The following is a 19,730-nucleotide window of genomic DNA, read 5'->3' as shown; positions in this document are numbered from 1 at the left end:
CATCTTCCACACCCACATCGAAGCAGAAGCTGCTTCAGGTCAAACTAGACTCAAGCAGGTTAAGAGCTGTGATCCAGGGCAAGGACAGCTCAGGTTCAACCAGCTGCACACTGGGGGAGCCACAGAACCAGATCTCTCCCTTTGGTAAACCCGATGACTCTCGCCATTCCTCCCAGTCTGCCCAGGCTACAGCAGAGATGCACCGCGGTCCCAGGGCACTTACCAACACACAGCCGCACATCGTTCACGCTGAAGTCCGGATCCGGCATCCTGCAGGACAAACACCTTGCTAAAAAAATCACGAAGTGCTTCTGGTTGCAGACCCTTCCCCACCTGTAACCCCAGTTACTGGCACCCTGAAGATACTACTGTGCTTCTTTTTGCCTCTCGGGTGTGGGTGAAGACTATGCAACTAGATCTCTGGGGCCACATGCTTGGGCTGAGTGCTGGGCTGAGACACTGGGCCCAACTTCTGGCTAGGGAAGCAGGCTTGGGACTAGGATATACCATCTCTAGAGCATGAGCCATTATACAGTGCTTTCTGGCAAATGAGCAAGCAGGCCTTGAGCTAAGCAAGCCTAGCTCTCATCTTAAAGACCGCTCATGTAAGTTATCCCAATATAAAGGGCATAGCCAGACCAGTACAAGCAGTGTATTTCACTGACACAGCATAACTACTCTGTTTGTACTGGCATATTTATCTGTCCAAACACTGCTGTCACAGGCAGAATGAGCGGTCAGCCATTCAAGCAGCTCTTGACCCAGAGAAACAACCAAAAGCTCAGGAGAAACCCAGTTTCACCCACACTGTAATCCTCAGTATCAAATCTCTGCCCTCCCAAGTCACCCAGCAGTAACAACTGAGCCTGGCACAATTTCCTATCAATTCACCACGGTACAGTAGATCATGCACTGGATGAGATGTTGCCCATCCGTTCACAGCCAGCTGAAGAACTCAGGAGCAGTGTTGCCAACACTGGCACTGAAAAAGTTTTCTAGGGCTAGTTTCTTCCACTAACCTTTGTGTTAATCAAACCTAAAAACCAGTGACCCAGCAGAAACACTGGATAAGATCAGGCAGGTTTTTTTATTTTGTAAAAGACAGCTATAATTTTTTCATGTAGTATTACCTGCCTCCGAACTACATCTACCATCCCATAGCGTATTTATATGAACATCATAAAATGGCACTAAGTCTTGCATCAATAGAGGATTTCACTCAAAGCTGTAAACCTTAGTTGACTAACTGTAGCAAGAGAGACAGATGGTGGTTTAGAAGTAACCAAGTTGGGTAAATCAGGTTGGAATTCTGGAAAATGCCAGAAATACTACAAATTGTTTGACACTCTGGCAAGAGATGCCTATATTACTAGGAAAGAAACCCAGCCAGATGTTGCATCAGAGCAGCAACGAGACTTTCCAGACATCTGGTTGAATTGTGATCACCCACAGCCAGTTCAGTCCTCTCATTTTACGTCCAAACAGATTTGGAAGAACAGGGTAACTGAGGCAGGAGATACTTCTCACTGCATGGAAAGAACAGCGGGGATAGAATGCAGTCACACCAACTCGGCAGAGCACAGATCCAGCTACCAGGATCAGGTCCCACACTGCGTGGAGAAAGGCAAAAAGTCGGGCCAGAGCCATTCACCACTCCGTGCCCCCAACACTTACTTTATCCCCAGGCCGTCAGAGCTCCTGAAGATGAGAGGGTCTCTCAGGCCGCCCCGCTGGATGTATTCAACTGTGAAGTCTGGTGCAGGGAGACAAGAAGAAGGAAGATATTAGGGGAGACTCCTTCAGAGGACCACAGACAAAGCAAGGTTAGAAAGCATCTCTGGAGATCTCTAGTCCAACGCTGCTCCCAGCAAACTGACTTCAGGCTCAGATTAGGTTGTTCAGGGCCCTGTGCAGCTGAGACCTGCGAACATCCTCCTATCTCTGCAGCAAGGCTAGCCAGTGAAAGAAAGCCCTGCTCCTTGCTATTTCTACACTTCTTCAGAGGTCCTGAAACTCCTTTGCAACAGTTCTGTGACCAGCATGGTGCGTGCTGCTGACAAGCCTCAGAGGCCCCCCCCCAAGAGGCAGGGGAGTTTGTTCCAACAGGCTGCACCAGCCAGGGAAACATCACTGGTTTTGGTCCTCACTTCCCTAAGCAGCTCACAGCCAAGCAAAAGATGCCTTGAAGAAATGCTCCTCCCTCACAGTAAATCCTCACGAGGCTTGCACTGGCATTGCAATGAAAAGACATCCCACTGAGCCATACGCGTGGTGAAAGAAAGGGGAGCGATCCCACACAGTCTTTGAATTAAGCATCTAGTAGACATGTGGCTGCAACTACAGGTGCTGACCCAGGCGAACCCTCTCGTTCCTGGCTGCCACGTGTCCCAGCAAGCCTTCACTGCTGCACTGGCTCATCGCTCTGCAGATTGAGCGGCTTTCATACCAGTTCCCACACACACTCTCTGCTACCAGTTCCCCTGGCCCAAGGGCTTAGCAGGCTTGACCACATCCTGCACCAATATGCCTCACGTTGCCTTCAGACTGCCCAAGGACCGCTGCAGGACTTGCAGGGGAGCAGGCAGAAATGACCCCACCTGCTCTGCATCACTTGGATTATGCAAGTAAAGCGGTTCACAGCAGAGGAAAGCACAGAATTAGCGTGAACAGCAGACAGTTTTCTCAGCTTTAGAGAAGGATGGAAAGTAAAAGGCAGCAAAATGCAGGACAACGGGAAAGGATTTAATTAACACCACAACTGCCTTGTAACCGCCCTGCAAGTTGGCAGCCAGGGAGGCTTTGGGTGTAGTCAGATGACAAGAGCACTTCCAACTGCGATCAGCGTTAGCTTTCTATGAAAGGCTCGGGGAAAGGTCATCTAACACACCATGCCTCACTGCAGAAGCGGCCAGCCACAGCAGCTGTCTGGTTACTGACAGCAGTAGCATGCACTGCCGCACAGCAGTCCCAGGACAAACCTTTGCCTTCCATGAAGACCACGAAGGTGGAGTTAAACTTGTTGGTGGACAGTTTTTCCTCGAGGTCAAATGTCCTCTTCCCTTCAATTTCATCATCAGAGATGCCATCATCCTCGTAACGCCGCCTCATCGTGCCACGCTGAGGAGAGAAGAGACCAGGCAGGTAAGATTTATGGACCAGGAGGAACAACCAGCTCGCTTCCCAGAGCCTCATCCTGCCCTGGCACAGCTCTGCCAGGGCCTCGGGGAGCCGCTGCCTGCAACAGGTTGTCCCTGGGAAGCCTACACGCTTCTCCTCCCAGGGAGGAGAGTTACCAAGTTATATTACCCGCTAGGTTTTTGCCCAAAAAGCATCGCTGGTATCAGTTTTCAAAAGGGACACGGCAGAGAAGATCTGCTTAGTCAATGCCTGTCCTGGATCCAAAATACACCACTGAAACATCACATTTTCTCCTCCTATAACAAACAGATTTGTGCAAGTTGGGCTGTATGGGAGACAGATAATTCACTGCTAATGAGTGCTAACACAGAAACACTGGAGGAGGGGAGACAGTTCAGTGTAACTGGGGCAAAGAAACAAAGAATCAGTTCCTCGTTTTCACAGATGCATCAGTACTTTGCTGTGCTAGAGGTAAAGGCACTTGGAAATTTAAATCCCTGCCAGAAGGCCAAGTGATAAAAAAGAAGAGGTTTATGCTGAAGACAAGTCTCAAGTTTGCATATTTGGCCATGCCTGTACACAAAAGTTGATTTATTCCCTTGTTTGCATGTGGGGAAGTAACCCTTTTCTTAGATGATCTCGTAAGTACATCTGTACTGGGATTCCTGACAGACATCCTCTTCTAGCATTGCCAGATCTGGAAGAAATTACTGTCCCCAGCTGTTAGCCACCCCTCCAGAAAGCAATCATGCTCTGGCAGAGCCATTCGTGGGAATGCTCCCTAAATCCCCTCAGATAAGTCAACCTGCTCTGAATTAGCCAAACTGACTTCCCCCAATTAGGGATGCTCCCAATTCACACCAACTGTCGTGCCAGCAGACAGCCAGGGAGGGGACAGACAGGGCGGGAGGCGACACAGCAGCACCTAGTGTCACATCTGGGTTGGGAAGCCAGCACCTGCCTGCAGCAGGGAGGCATCACAGCACTGGTACCAGGGTCCCAGCCCCAGCCCATGATGCTGAAGTTCACCACCAGCGAGGTGACCGGTGTGCATGTCTGTGCATCGCAGTCCCTGCACAACCTCCTCCCACGGCACACCTCTCACTGCCACAGCGCAGCGTGTTCCATAGCTCATTTCTGCCTTCTTTTAAGGTCTCCTGGCAAAGACAAAAGTGTCCTTTCCCAGGTGAGTTCGTACACCTCCGACTCCCCTCCCTGTGGCAACAAGCTGCTGTTCTCCCCAGAGCTCAGCAAGACGTGGACTTCACCCAGTGCCACCCTCTGCTCACTTCTGCCCTCCTCACCCAGCCCACCAGGGTAAGGCTGGGCTTGCTGGACCACATCAAGTCTCAGGAGGTACAAGGCCACCTTCTGGTGATGGTGAAAGCCCTGGGGCGGGTGAGCGCTTCATGTTGCCCAGTGCAGCCAACCCTAGCCCTACCTGGCCTCACTCATCTTCCCATTAACCCCTGCCTTGCCTGCTCCCCCAGCCCATCAGACCCTACAATAGCTGAATCAAACACATCTGGGATGTTTTCCAGTAAGTTACATCCTGGTATGAGCCACCCATCAGTCTGATCACTACAGTGCTTTGATGACTCCCTCATACAGACACACGGCTTGAAAGATACTTTTTAAACTGATCAGTTCGACCAGTGCCGGAGCACATGGGGATGGCTCCTTTTGAAAAGGAAAACCTGTAACTTCAGCCTCACAATTTCAAGAAGGCTGGTCAATTCCCAAATAGTTTCCTTGCTGTCAAGGCAGAGAAGCTTACCTCTCCCTACTGTTAACACCTCACTAACTTTGCTCGGCTTTCCAACCCCCCTCCCACAAACTTGGACGCAACAGGGGCACCAAACACCTCATCTGCGAAGCAGGAACAACAAGAAAGAGCCTTCAGTATCCCAAAACCCAAAGTTCTCCAAGGGCCTGTCCGAACGGCCTCAACATTGAAGTGTTCTGGAGAAAAAGAAAAAAAAAAAAAAAAAAAAAAAAAAGGGCTGCAAGTTTGCAGTCTTGCATTAAGCCACCCATACACATGGACAGCAAGCAGGAATACTTTCTTCCACTGTTTTTAAATACATAAAGGTAAAACTCACTTTACTTACAGGTTTGTTTTGTTTTGGTTTTTGCAGGGTTTTTTTGTTTTGTTTTCTTTCACACTTTGAAAAACACACAACCATGCATTAAAAAAAGACAAATTGAGATGCCACCATCAGAAGCCAAGCAGCATATTCCTGGGGAACACCTGGAACGTCATACTGCTGGGGCTGGACTGCACAGCACCGTGCTGGCTGGGAACAGCTGCCAGGCGCTATGGCCACACATCCTACTGATCCCAGCACAAATCCAGAGGCTGCAGCTCCCTAACCTTCTTTAAACTGAGATAAAGATCTTTCAAGGAGATGCACCAGAGCTTTAAGTTAGAAATGGAGAGGCACTACTGGGAGAAGGGTTCCTGGCTGTGCTCTGTTGGGGTGAACCCACCATACAGAGCGCTTTCCCTTAAAAATCACCGCATCAGTTAATGCTGTCTGATGCTCGTTTTTAAAATGAGGACACAGCGCAGAGGGAGCCTGCTCTGTAAGGGCTTTAGGGACACATGAGACAGCCTCACGCTCAGCTTTTGCTGAACCCCCCCCATGTTTGAGGAAAGGCTCATTTCAAAGGCAGCACACACACCTGACAGGCACACATTCCAGCAGGCTGGCCCAGCAGGCTTCGGGGAGCGTCACTCTGGTGCTTCTTCTGAAAACCAAGAGCTGACCAAGGCCCAGGCCCGGCTTCCAGCTCCTAGGAAGAACGCAGCCTCTCCCCAGGCAAAACCTCATGTCTCACCTCCATACTGGTGGTCTGAAACAGTCCAAAACAGCTGCTGGGAAGGGATGGCCCTGGCAGGGCTGCACTGCCAGACACCCACGGTGAGAAAGGATGGAGCAGGTACACTGCTGTTTGCAGAGGACCTTGTTTGGGTGCCCCGGACATGGGCAGAGCCCTCTGTGGGACAGGACACTGCACAACCAGCTCCCACACCTCTCAGCTCCTGTTAACCTGTGGGAGAACTTTGCTGAACTCAGGCACAGCATGCACAAGCAGCAGCAAGGCACTCATTTCTGGGTCCCAGAGCACCCGCTCTCCTCCCCAGCGCCAAGCGGACCAGCTCAGCCCTGGCTTCAGGGGGCACTGCTCGCTGCTGCGCTTGCCCGGGCTGGGAAGGAGAGCCCCAACAAAACACAGTTAGAGGTCTGCCAGGCAGGATGCAAACCCAGGGCTTTCCTGGCTGGCCAGCAAGTCAGTCCAACAGAAGACACTAGCCCAGCTGATTCCAGCTCCACTTACACTCACAGACCCTTCCTCACCTTCACTGGAGGCAAAGCAGGAGCCCGAACAGCTCCGTGTGCTGGACAACTACAATTCCTACCCCAGAATCATTTCAAATCACTTCTGCCCTGAACAGTATGGAGAGAGGCTTAGATCATATGGGCAAACATGCCAAGGAAACTGGATTTGTAGCTTCCCCTTTATATTTCTCCACTTCCAGAAAAAGAAGTGGTGGTCATGGTGCTTCCTTGTGCTTGCTTGGACCCTTAGCTGTACCTTGTCCAGCTGAAACATCTCAAATCCGCTCTGTGATGCTGTCTGACATCAGCTGCCCGTTGTAGTTCCCGCTGAGACGCCTTTGGCTACTGTTGTAAGGACAGCAGCTACAGGAGACTGAAGACTATTTTTGCAGTTACCTTATTCCTTACTAAATCACACCAGGGAAGCTCAAGGCACACCTAGTCTAGGCAAGCAGGCTAATAATCTTCCAGCACAACTAGCTTTTCTCTTACCCCCGTTCCCAGGCAGGCCTCCTAGGACTGCTGGCCCCAGCAGGTAGTTCTTTGGCACCTATTAGAGGACGTACATAATGAAGCAGAGGGTGCTGGGCCCTGCAGTCCATGGCTCTCGCCCGCTTTGGCATCAGGCAGGGGGTGGCACGCTGCAGCACCAGGCTGTGGTCTGCGTTTTGACCTGTTCCCTTACTCCAGACACTCACTTTTAGTTGGCAGATTTTGGGAAAAAGTGTCTCTCTTGCCTTCGCTGGATACAAAACCTGATGAGATAAGATCTGGCACGCTAAATACTGGCAAGAAGAGACTATATCCAAACTAGTCTCTTATTAACTTGTATTTGGCTCCCAGGCTGGAAGCCTGAACAGTATTTCAAGCCTCCTAGTTAAGCTACACAACAGGGGTTACTGCATGGGGTTGAAACTCAGGTGTGTGTCCCCTTGACCATGAACCTCCCACCTCAGAAGACTGGGGCTGGCACGCAGCTCCAGCCACAGCCCTGTTTCAAGCTGACATCCCTCACAGTAAAGAGCAGCGCAGGCCAGCTGACAGCACTTGTCCAAGGACACCAGCAGCCTGAAAAAACTAGCAGCAAGGTACAGCGCAAATGCCCTGTGCAGGCAGATAACCAGCATACTGGGAAAACCCCTCTTCTGCTGTCACCTCACCAGGATCCTGCTGTCTGGTTGACATGCTCAGATTTTTTTTATCCCGGTGGAACGTCAGACAGCGTTAGCTGGCTTGCTCCTAAGCATTCTACTACAGCTACTAACAGCACAGGAAAGACAGGTGACATGCAGAAGTTTTACATGTTTTAAGGATAACTACAGCAGAGCTGAATAAGCACCCTTGGGAGCCTCCCCTAGACCAACACAGCCACGCAGCCAAGTACTAACCCAGCAAAAGCTCAGGCTGACAGCTCTATCTAACATTTCCTTCTGGAGTGGACACAGTTACTGCCCTGCTAGACTGCATGCCACATCAGGCATTGTCCGTCCTTCTGGAAGTGGCACCAAGCCAGGCCAGGCTCTGGATTGTGTAGGCCAGCTAATTTAAGAGAAACGTGATTACATGGCCAGGCCTGATCCAGATCCCACTGGTGCCGTAGGTGGATGCTGCACTCATGCTGGGGGTAGATGGTCCCACCAGGACCGAACAGTCCAGGCTGAGCTCAGGGTAAACTGCTGGAGATGCTATGCAGAGGAGCTCCTGCTCCCATCCCCATCCACCCACTCCCTCCCCGTGCCCCATCGCTGCGGTGCCAGCTCTAGCGCCCAGTCAGTCATTCCAGTTTGCCATTTGGGCCACAAGATCGCTTTGTGTTGGCTAATCCTCAGCATAAATTACAGCTTGAGGACAGATCCTGCTCCCATCTGACGTGAATGCGCAGCAAATGATCTGGTCACTCACTAATAAACTGGGAGGCTTTATGACCGAAGAAACACAACACATTTCAGAGGATGTCACTCTGCCAGCCCAACCTGCTGTGGGCTCACATTCCATGAAATAGCAGCAATACAAACTTCACTTTATTCCAGTTAGATCCATCCATGCGGGATCAGAGAACCGTTCCGACTCCTTTTCCTCATCTCGTTCACGTTGCAGAGGTGCAAACACCAGGCAACGGGCAGAAACACCTTAAACTCAAATCCCTTTGCAATGGGGAAACAGGGATGTGGAACACAGAAAGAGGACCATCTCCTCCTCCACCTGAGGAAATTCCAAACTCTTGGTATCATCAGCAAAGCATGGCCACAAAACCCCCTCCATACCCCTAGCCCAGATCAGCTTTGCTCGTTCCTGTGGGCAGGGAAGAGTCTGGCCTCCTAATCTGCACAGCATGTAGAGCAGGATCCCAGTCATGGCTGAGGACCCAAAGCGCTGCCACAATACAAATAGCTCCCATCAGTTATACAACGCCTCTCGTGTACTCGGCCGGGGCCACAGCGCTTTCATGTCATTGTTGTCTTGGGAGGGTGGGGAAAAACAGTATTTCAGTGCACGCAGAGCAGACAGGAAGAAGGAAAGGCTTCTGCCCTTCCAAGCGTGTGCTCTGGGAGAGGCAGCATCTGCTGGGACTTTGGGAAAATCTCTGCAGCAGAGGTTTTTCCCTCCTGGAGTCTGCAGCTTCCTCACAGCAGTTACACAAACCACAGTTCCCTAACTCCCCAAATCGGGTCTCCATACGAGGACAGATGTGGTCAGTGTACAAGCCTAGGGCTCGTGCGGAGACTACAAGACCCCCTTGTTCTCTGATGTGCTTTGATCCTCACCTGCCATGCAGCGAAATGCTGCCTGGTTAGGTAACTGGCTACAGGCGATACCCGCAAAGGGCAAGAGAAGTGCAAAGGCACGACACGCTAATGCCAACCTCACCTTCCCACTGGCACGCACTTTGTGAGAGCTGCGCAAACCCTACAGCACAAAGTTTGATCTCTTCCCGGGGAGATGGTTACCTTTGTCCCACAGCTGGTGCCAGGGCTGGGCTGTGGCCGAGTATCCCTTCCCAGCAGATTGCTACAGCCCTCCTAACTTTTTTCTGCTTCTTGGTGCAACCCCATCCAGGCAGGTCTTGCCAGAGCACAGCAACAAGTCACAGCCCTGGGCTCTTAGAAGAAGACTGCTTCGTCCCAGGGGTGGCTCTGCTACTGGGAGTTTTTCCAGTGTCAACTGTCAGTTCAGTCAGGGACGTGCGACTTCCAAAAAGGACATCAGCAGCCACCCCCAAAACTGCCATTGCGAGAATGGCCCAGATGAGGCTCAGCCCCAGTGAAGTGAGGGGTAAGAGTCAGGCACATTACATATATCTCTGTCAGCCAACCTCAGTGGTCAGCATTAAGCAGCAGTATTTAAATACTGCTTTTTTCCAGCTTTGTGACCTGTGTTAGGATTCAGACATTTTTCATCCTGATGAGAATTTTACTAAGAAAGAACTGACAAGCAGTCCAAAGCCTTTCTCTCTGTGTCAGGCAGGGTCAAGATAAAGGCAGTTTATTCATCCTCCAGCACCAGACAGCTAGCAATTCTCATCTAAGATAGCTGTCCTTCACCATTTCTTTCTGGCCCTCTTGGGTACCATTTAATTAATGTAGGAAATAGGAAGCATGAATATTAATACTGCAGACAGCTCCAGTACTATCCCTTCTATTCTGATCCTTTCACCTGCAGTCTCCTCCTCTCGGGGATGCCAGGGGAAGCACCTCATGCTGTTCAGCGGTGGTACTCTTCACAACCCTTCCTTGGACACCTCTCTCCATCAACAAACGCTGCCTTGATGGAGCACAACTACCTCTAATGGCAGAGGAACTGACAGTCAGCTGAAGAGAACCAGAAGACTACTCTCCTGTGGGGTAGGTTTTTTTTTTTTCCTGAGAGAAGAACGAGTACAAGGTCACATTTGAAATAAGAACAAGCCGTCCTTTCGCTGAAAGAGCCTCACATATTTACAGAGTGAAACCAACAAACACCGCAGTATTTTAGTTACTTCCTGTCCTGCCTGCTGCCATTCCCTCCCTGATCTCCCAACATCTCCATCTCCCAGTTCCCGGGAAACCTCCTGCTGTGCCACAGCTCCTTCCACTTCAGGAGACCAGAACACCCATCACTTTTCCTCTCTTTATGCTTCCTCCCCTCTGCCTGATGTCTCCACAGCAGCATGCCTGATTTGAACCCTCCCACAACCCTCCCTTATACTTTCAGAGGAAAGACACTAAGAACGCCATCAAGTTTCACTCCCTGAATTCCCTCCTTCCAAAGTGCCCTTCCTGCAGGTATCGTACCTTCTACCTGGCTCCCAGTGTCCATATAGAACAATGTGACTTACCAGTTGATCTTGCGTTTGCCACCGAGCTTCCTCACCGGGTGCCCCCAAGCCACCCAGCCCTTCGCAGGGTTACTTTGCCGAAACGCAGCCAAATTGCAGCCAAATTGGTAATAAATTACAAGCTCAACTCTCCTCAGTTGATGAATCTACCTGCTCGCATACTTGCACAGCACACAAGTATGGCTCTTGCCTAGGTAAGTCCAGACCTTTGACAACCAGGCTTGTTGACGGGTGTTTTTATCTCGAGTGAGTACCTGCGGCACATGGCAGCATCCAGCATTCAGCCTCCGAGACACAGTGCTGAGAACTGTCAGCAATCAACAGCCACCACACAAAGGTCACGTGTGATCTGTCGGGTTGGCGGGAAAGGGTCCCGCGTCTCTGGGAAGGCACAAGGCAAAGGCAACCCCCGGCAGGAGGACAGACAAGCACGGAAGCAGCAAGGCTGCCATCGGACAGACCCAGAGCGGAGCAGGTGCCAATGCCAGAACCACGCAGGGGACACGCTCCCTTACAAGTACTTTCAGACACAAGGTGAAGAACCAAGGCACCAAGATGATGACATCCAATCAGCCGTCTGCCAACTTACTGCTTATCTTAAGACTAACAGCTTTTTCTTTCTATATTCCTCACCTCCGAGCCTGCACCTCCCACTTCAGCTCCTGGTCTAGGCTCCAAGCTCTGATCCGTACGAGCACGTTACTTGGGTTTCTCTCTGCCAGCAGAAAGGCAGCAGGCTTCTGTCCTCTGTGCCTCCCCACCTTCAACCACTTTAGTTTTTCCTCAGCTCCTCTTCCTCGCAAGCACAGGAAGCAATAACGAAACCACACCGCCTCCTGTCACCCTCGGGGTACCAAGGGTCCTACAGAGATGGACCCATGGCATCCTGTTAATATTTTGGCTCTGCAGAACCAATTGCTTTAACAACTGCCAGTGCCCCAGAAACAATCAATAAAGTGGTCCCAGGCTCCCTGCTCCCCCAGCTAGGAGGAGGCACCGCAGCAGGATCTGAAGAAAAGGCCATGATCCCACAAGCAAGAGATCCAGGACAACCTGTCAAGTGGTCGTATCTGTCTCTGGGCAAGCCTGGAGGCCAGCCTGACATGAGGGCAAGCTAGCAGGTCACTGATTTTAGCAGCTCCGTGCACCCTGTCCACCAGTGATGACTGGCTGGACAAGACGACCATACTAAACTCACTCTTTTGCTGCCTGGTTTCACAAGGGGAACCCAAGAACTAACCCAGCAGGCTTAACCGAAGTTTAATGCCCCTCATCATCTGTCTCTCTCAAAAACAGGAGAGCAGAACTGGCATATCCCAAGTTGCAAACTCCTGGACAAAGACAGACTCAAAGCACCAGGCTGAAGAGCGAACAGGATCTACACAGAACTGGAGCCCTTCCAGGCTTCACAGCTCCAGGAGGGATTCCTATCATGAGCCGGGCTGGCAACATTTCAGAATGAGCAGGGAGAACACTTTAGTTTGCACTTTTGTGTTACAAAATTGGATGTACATAAGGAGTAATTGGGGAATTGGAGCAAGGCTGAACGAGGCAGGTGGGGAGAAAGCACCAACAGGCCAAGGAGAATTCCAGTAGCTGCCTCTAAACCACACACTGACCAGCCACAGCAGCAAAAGCATGAGACAGAGGAACATGCTAGATCAGATCACACATGGGCAAGCCTGGCAACAGTCCCAATAAGGGAACGCTGCCCTAGGAGAGGCTTCTCACTCCAGTCACCAGCAGCATATTTCACACGCAGCCACTGGCTCAACTAGCTTTTATGGTACTACTAACCCTCAGACTGCCCACAGCCACCACCAGCCTTAGCACCCTGGTACCCGGACAAACCCTGCCTACATTCTATGACAGCTTGAAGAAGCTCATGAAGGACCATCAAACCCTCCAACATGTCACATTTCAGGCTTTAAGACTGATCCTCTTAGCTACAGAGTGTTAAAAGCCACTGTTTGACATGCAGCCTTGTTATTTCTCAAGTAGACTGAGCAAACCCCTTTAATTACATCCCACCCATTCCAAACCAGAATAAATCCAAGGAAAAAAAACCTGCTGTGCTGAGCCCTTTCCCTGCCAGGGTGTCCCTGGCACATGTGCTATGCAGTCAGGTAGATGAGCATTACCAGCTCTGCTACTCCTTTTGCATTGTATAGGAAGGCAACAGAGCATCCCCAAAATGGAACAAAAGTAGACCAAACTTCTCCAGAAAGGCAGGGGGAAAGTTACACGCACTTCAACAGTTTTTCCACTGGGGCAAGAGCAGACCTCCAGGCTGTTGAGCCCACATAGACCACCGGGCAGGGACCCAGCAGGGTCAGCACAAGGGACAGACAGAGCCATGTGCATCCAGAGACAGAGGGACAGCTCATCTAGAATTAGTAGCCCAGGACTGAGCAACTTCACTCCTCGCTGGGACAGGCAGAGCACCTCGGTGGAAGTTCAGAGGACTAGCTCAGATTTTTCAGTGGAGAAGAACTCACCCTCCAAACCTCCCAGTGTCCCGACCCAGCTCTGCAGAAACCTGTTGCCAGTTCTGTCCCATTACGCAAACTGATCAAGGCTGGACCACAGGAGTACTTGCATAGCAAAAGCACAGACAGCTTTGGGGTTTTCTGCAATTCCTGCTAAGCTGACACTGTTCTTTAAAAAGAAAAGCAATAGGCTGCCGGAATTGCAGGCTATAGGGCCTAGGTTGCTTATGAAGAAGGAAAACTGAGGGCTGCGGGGAAAAAACACAGTGTGTGAAACCATCTACTAGGAGGGATATTTCCTCCGTACTCTGCACTGTTACACCATCACCACACACACTCCCTCCCCCTTTGCTCCAGAAGCAGCCCAGTACTTGCCCCTTCCTTAATCCAAATGGGGCAAAGGGGCTCAGGAGCTCAGCAACACACAGAAATATTTATTCACAGTGAATTGGACACACTGAGGCAATCTAACCCTAAAGGAGCATACATTGTCAGACACTCTCCTTTCCCCTTCCAGCTACCTCAGCTCAATTGCAAGACTGCAGCTCCCGAGAGCCAGGGGAACATGGGAGAGCCAGGGGGAAGCAGGGCACTCTTGGACTGATCAGCACAGGTCAGCCTCTTTTGTTATTTTTAAACATACAGGCTTTTCTGCTCTTAACATTTTCCAATTGCTCCTCCAGCATGTGCTTGGCTGTCTCTCCATGTTCTGCAGCACCACCTCTCTTCTCTCGTACCCTGCAGACTTCCACCACTGCCTGATGAAAAGTTAGGCAAGGTAAGAGGCAACATCAAAAAGGACCATCCCCTCTGCATATCTCACTTATAATGAGATTGTGCCTCAGTGGAGGGGGATCTGCTTCTCTAGATAGTGGTTCTACCAAGCAACATCCTGATCCTTCCCTTGGTGCCTTTTATCAAGTGACCTCTTCTCCCAAACCCTGTTAGGGCTGGCTACGACCCTGCAGTTGCTTCTCATCCCTGAGAACCAGCGCTAACAAAACCCACAGGCAACGATCACACTCTGGAGCCTCTTCCTTGACATAAAAGGGTGCGGGGCGTGTGGAGGGTGGCTCTATTAAAACTTATTAGCGTACAGCATGACAGCCAAAACATGCAAGATGAAGACAAAAAGCAGCCAGTGTTTAAGGTAGAGTTTACTGCTCCACTCACCACTGCACCATCAATATGACCTGTTCTAGTTGACAGCAGTTAAAAATTGCCGGTCCCAGCTGTCTCCCCCAGCTCACACGCACGCACATCACCTGGAGCACTGTGACCCACACCTCAGCTTTTCTGGCAGTAAGGATGCCACCCAGACCTGCACCCTTCCAGGCACCCAGCCCGCATGGAAGCACTACAGGGCGCGCACCTCCCCGTCAGCCTACTGCAAGAGCAGAAACCCATCCATCCCTTCCTACCACCCTGCAACCCTGGGCAGACACCAGCCCAGAACTTGGCGTGGTTCAGGAAGTTCTGGGAACTTCCATAAGGATTCACAGTTCTGGACAGCCAGTTCATGCCATTCGCTACTGGTACTGTTTCTACAGCAACAGAGCTGCACAAGCATGGACACAGAGCCACAGAACAGAAAGAAACCCTGCCAAACAGATCCATCTCGCCTGCCCCATCGTGGATTCACAGGCTACCAGGTTTATCTGAACCATCTCAAGTGCCAGCATGTAACACCTGCGGGCAGTATGCACCTTCCTCAAGTTGGTTTCTGGAAGCCGAAGTGGAGGGGGAAAAAAAACAAAGAAAAAAAAAAGGGTAAATGAGAAGATCAGCAAACAGAAAACTGAGTTCATCACATCCCTTCTGGTCTGTCCAGATTAAGCTCCAGGCTGTATGAGCAGAGCTCTTCTAGCATCAATGACCTGCAGCACCTCACGGTTGTTCTTGTTACGCCATCCCGGAGCCTGTGATTCTCCCATCACATGAGCAAGGACAAACGAAAATTAGCCAGCGCAGTTTAGCATGGGGGCTACCTCTAGCTGGGTGAGGGTCACACAGCACAGAGCATTCCCAGCTGCCCAAGATGCCACATGAAGGTGGCAGAGCATTTGCTCCCAGAGCTGCTACTTGGCAGCACTGACAGGACCCGAGAGGCGGTGAGTTAGAGGGGGGAGCGGTAGGAACATGCTCTCACTGCTCCTTGGCCCTCAGCATCACCAGCATCCTTGCCAAGGGAGATCTGCAGGTACCTGAAGCTGGGCAGCAGAGGGAGTTCAGACCACTGTGAAAAGGGAAGAACAAAGTTCCCTACAGCCCCCAAAAGGCTGATGCCTTACCCTAAGCCCTCCAGAAAACGGATCGAGCCGGAGCAGCACGAGCACTCGTACAGCAAAGAACCTGGTCTACAGATCATCCAGCTTGAGACCATCCAAGACAGAAGACAGCTGTGATGCCGATTTCAGATGTTATTGACAGGCGTTTTCATGATGCATTTGTACAAGTGCAGTCACAGATAGCTTCTTAGCTTCAGCTGAAATGGTCACATCTCGTTTTCCAAACAGGCATTCACGTATCCACTGCTCCTTCCTAGCAGGAGGGCTCTGCACAGGTTTGTTCTGTCTGACCCCCACCCCAAGAACATTAAACTTCACTGAGATCCCAGTGAGATCACACTTCCCGTTCTGTGACACATGCTCCCCACCCTTCTTGCCTCTCAGTGCTTTTGACGGCTTAGTATCTTTGATACCTAATTATAGGCCCTGTCACCCTACCACAGGGTTTACTCTTCCACTTGGCTTTTTTGCTCTTCCCAAGGCAACCAAGCAAGATCCTTCTCTGCGCTCCCTTCCCTCTCCACCAGGAGATGCAGCAAAGGCAGGTCTGCTCAGGTATGACAACTCCTGTCCTCTGAGCACACTGGAGCACACTGGTACGTGCTTTGGTGCAGCTGCACGACATCGTGTGCCGATTCAGTGTGATATGCCATGTTCCTCCTCACCTTCTACCTCTTCCATTTGCCTTTAACCTCTTCAACCCAAATAAAAGCAGGTCAAGCACCGTGTAATAAAGCCTGTGAACTAATAAGTCAACTCTGGCAGCAAACAGAGCTTTCCAGAGCTCAGGCTACCCACTCAGAGCTCACCCATCATTTCCTCCTCTGGAATCAGCTGCACTCTTCCGTCATCAGCAGCACCAGACATTTCACCCTGAAGACAAGTAATTGCCTTCCCCTCATACATTTTCAGAGGACAGTGTTAGTGCACCACCTTGTTTCTCCACTTTCTGAGCACATCCCCACTTCCCTCCCACATGCACCATTTCTCTCCAAAATCCAGCCAGTGACCTGCAGACCCCTGTCTGGGTAGCTCCTGACACAATTAGCCATCAATAAAAAGGTACCAGGGGCATGGGGGCTGCTCCCCTAACTTGTTATTGTCACCTCCAGCTGGGATAATCCAGTGAAAACCTACTCCTGCTATTAACAGGAAACAGAGATGCAACTTGCAAATATTGTTTGGCAACTCACAAGTAACTTCGGGTGCTCCTGCACTGTCTGGCTGCTTGCTCAGTCAGCACCGCAGCTTCCAGGACACGCTCAAGACATAGTCAGGCCTGGGACAGTAAGAAACCAGCAGAGATGTTAACCTCCTGCGCTTCTCTGCTGACACGGAACACCATCCAGTTGGTTTCAGGGTGGTATTCGCCCAAGGACCAGCGCACTTTTGCATCTTTCAGGATCTAAATGCTCACAGGGATTACTAAAGCTTTCCAAAGACAGCCTTCAGCTGCCGCTAGCTTCCACCAAAGAGCCACCCAGATCAAATCTGAGCAGTCCCTAAATTATTTAGAGCTCAATTATTACACCTGGGTCATTTAGAATGACTCATTTGTAGTGCCTTCAGTTTGAGGCAGAGGCAAGGACTAGGAAATTGAGGTGTGTCCAGCAGACCAGTGACATTTGGCCAGAAAGAGTTTCACACAGGGCACATGGCAGACAAACTCTGAGGCCTTTCAGGCAACAGGAGGGAGCATCGCTCCACAGGGTAAAGGATTGCCAGTGCCAAATTTCACACGGGGGGCAATGTACAACCACCCAGATTCTCACCCCAGCAGGTGGCTTGTCTCTTGTTTCAGCCCCTGTGGGAACTACACTGGTAGACTGACCCCAGCACACACATACAAGTCCTGATTCAATGGGAAGCAGCTCCAAGAAAGCCAGTATCCAGCAGGACTGGCCTCTGTCAAGCACACCAAGAGTTCAGGATGACAAACACCAGCAACAACAAGGGATCGCTACCTGGTAGTGAGCAGCACTACAAGGAGTAAGAACAAGAAATCAGGCTGAACCTGATGGCAAGGCATTGCTCCTTGCGCCCCACTGTCAGGACAGCACGAGCCATTCAAGACAGAGCAAGGGCAGATGCGTGACCCACAGAGGGAGGGCAGGCAGCTGCTGCCGCCTCTCTGCTGTCTTCCCAGACACAAGCAGCATCCTGCCAGCCCACAGCCTGCTCCTGCCGACCTCCCCCTCTCAGCTTTGAGGCCATCTATCCCCTTGGTGGTATGAGGCTAAGGGCTGGATCTTTGTCACGAGTGTCACGTGGATGCTAACATGCATGGGCCTTTCTGGCTCCATGGGTCATGTCTTGCCTTTGACATCACCTCAACCTGCAGAAAGGATTTGGTACCACCAATACAAACAACTTGGGAACTACAAGATTAGTGCCACCGTGACTCTGGGCGCTCATCAGAGCCAGCCTTGCCATCCCCCAGGCACGGGCAGCACACATCACACATCTGAGTGTCCTGGTGCCACTCCACACCGCAGTACACACGGCTGCAAGAGAAACCTTTTCCTCCGCGCACCCCAAGCTTCATCCCTCAGCCGATGACTCCACATACTGTAAAGCTCATGTGAACTCTCGCCCAGGGGATAGCGTGGACACCAACATGTAAGGACAGGTTTGCTAAATGCTGTTTACAGGAGAGGCCTCAGATTTTGGCTGGTAGGGACAGGCAGAGGCCTCCTCTCAAATTTCAGGTAAGGATCTGACCAGAGGGCAGGGCAGTGCTAAGGCAGGACACCCACTGCCTCAAGCGATGGGAGAGACAGCGTTTCACTCTCCGGCTCCCCCCTCACCTCCCATATGCTCCAGCACCCACAGCACTTAGCAGCAGGTGGGTCTCCTCTTCCACAGGCCCATTTCCCTTCATGGGTGTTATAACAATCTCCAGCAACCAAACCCAGGGTGCCACTGCACCCAGCCAGGGGTGGTCACTCAGGCCCAGGCAGCACAGTACCTTCAGCCGGAGCTGTGCCCGTGCCCCCCAGAGCACCCACCGCCCGGAGGGAGGGTGCGGCTTCACCCCAGGCTCTCTCCAGCAGCAGAGCCAGTTTAAGAGATTCCTACCCCACCCTGTTTCCCCATCTCAGCCTGCCACCTCTCTGGGCTCATCAGGTTTGCTGGTGGGGCAGCAAGCTCGCTGGCCCAGCACAGACAACAACTGGAGTTAGATGCCCCCCACCCCCACCAGATTTCATCTAGGGCATGATCCACGATTCCCTGAAGCAGCAATCCAGCTCAGGGGCATCAGCTCCTGAGGCACTAACACAAGGAGGGAGAAAACCTCTTCAACCAGCTCTGCCACACCAGCAATCCTAACTTGGAACCACACCCTGAGATGCAGACTGCTGACTTGACAACAACAGAGCCACCAGGACGGGCAGGACTTGTCCTTAGGGTAATGGCACTCGCCCGCTGTGCTCCCTCCAACGCTGTTCTGAAGTGACCCAGCGCTGCTGCCCTTCATTCCTCACCCTGAGCATTGTCACTGAAAGTGTATGGCACCACTTTGGTGATGTGCTAACCCCAGCTCGTAATTCATGGAGCCTTGCTGGTCCTAGTTCGTGGTAAAGGCCTGGCAAAATTAGCCCCGGAGCAGAAAGGCGGCAAGGTTTCCTCACACTCCTAGCACCGAGGGATACTCAGTGACCTCCCTGCAGAAGGGCAGGCAGACACCAGCCCAACATCCTGCCAGGGAGCCCTTCAGCAGCTCCACACAGATTTGGACTGGTAAAGCGGCTCTGTGTGCAGTGAAGGCCGGAGTAAGAGAGAACTCCCTCCTCGGCAGAGCAGCACGCACACCCAGTGCTGCGACAGCGAGGCAGGCACACCTCACTCACCTCCAGCACGACATCTGCATCCTTAGAAAGTGTTGGGTCAAACATCCTCTCCGGCAGCAGATTCCAGGGATGTACCAGCCAGTTTGCTGAACAGCTCCCGAGCGTGACCAGGAGATTCCTTCCCTGCTGCCTCTCCCTGCGCTCAATGGCCTAACACAGATCTAACCTTACCAAAAAAAATTAGTTTATACATGCCACAGTTTCTCCTCAGTCTCACATCACCTCATGGAGGTCCAGGTGAGCGCCCAGGTGGCACAAGGCAGACAAGGTATTCTGTGAACTCCCTGGACAGCCTGGACCAGAGT

General features: G+C 51.6%; 1 protein-coding gene across 3 annotated transcripts in view; it reads right to left on the bottom strand.

Annotated features, from left to right (window-relative positions):
- The window catches only part of KDM2A (lysine demethylase 2A), a 51,749-nt gene that overhangs the window by 26,448 nt on the left and 5,571 nt on the right, over window positions 1-19,730 (bottom strand). For all 3 annotated transcript variants that reach the window (XM_040607980.1, XM_040607981.1, XM_040607979.1), the window contains 3 exons: window positions 2,979-3,117; window positions 1,675-1,753; window positions 224-270 (listed from right to left, as the gene is read on the bottom strand). In XM_040607980.1, the coding sequence (XP_040463914.1) occupies window positions 224-270; window positions 1,675-1,753; window positions 2,979-3,117 (265 nt within the window). The remainder of the gene's footprint in view (window positions 1-223; window positions 271-1,674; window positions 1,754-2,978; window positions 3,118-19,730) is intronic.

Source organism: Falco naumanni, chromosome 10 (genome assembly GCF_017639655.2).
Source record: "Falco naumanni isolate bFalNau1 chromosome 10, bFalNau1.pat, whole genome shotgun sequence".
Taxonomy (NCBI): Eukaryota; Metazoa; Chordata; class Aves; order Falconiformes; family Falconidae; genus Falco; species Falco naumanni.
This window is presented reverse-complemented; position numbering and strand designations above follow the sequence as displayed.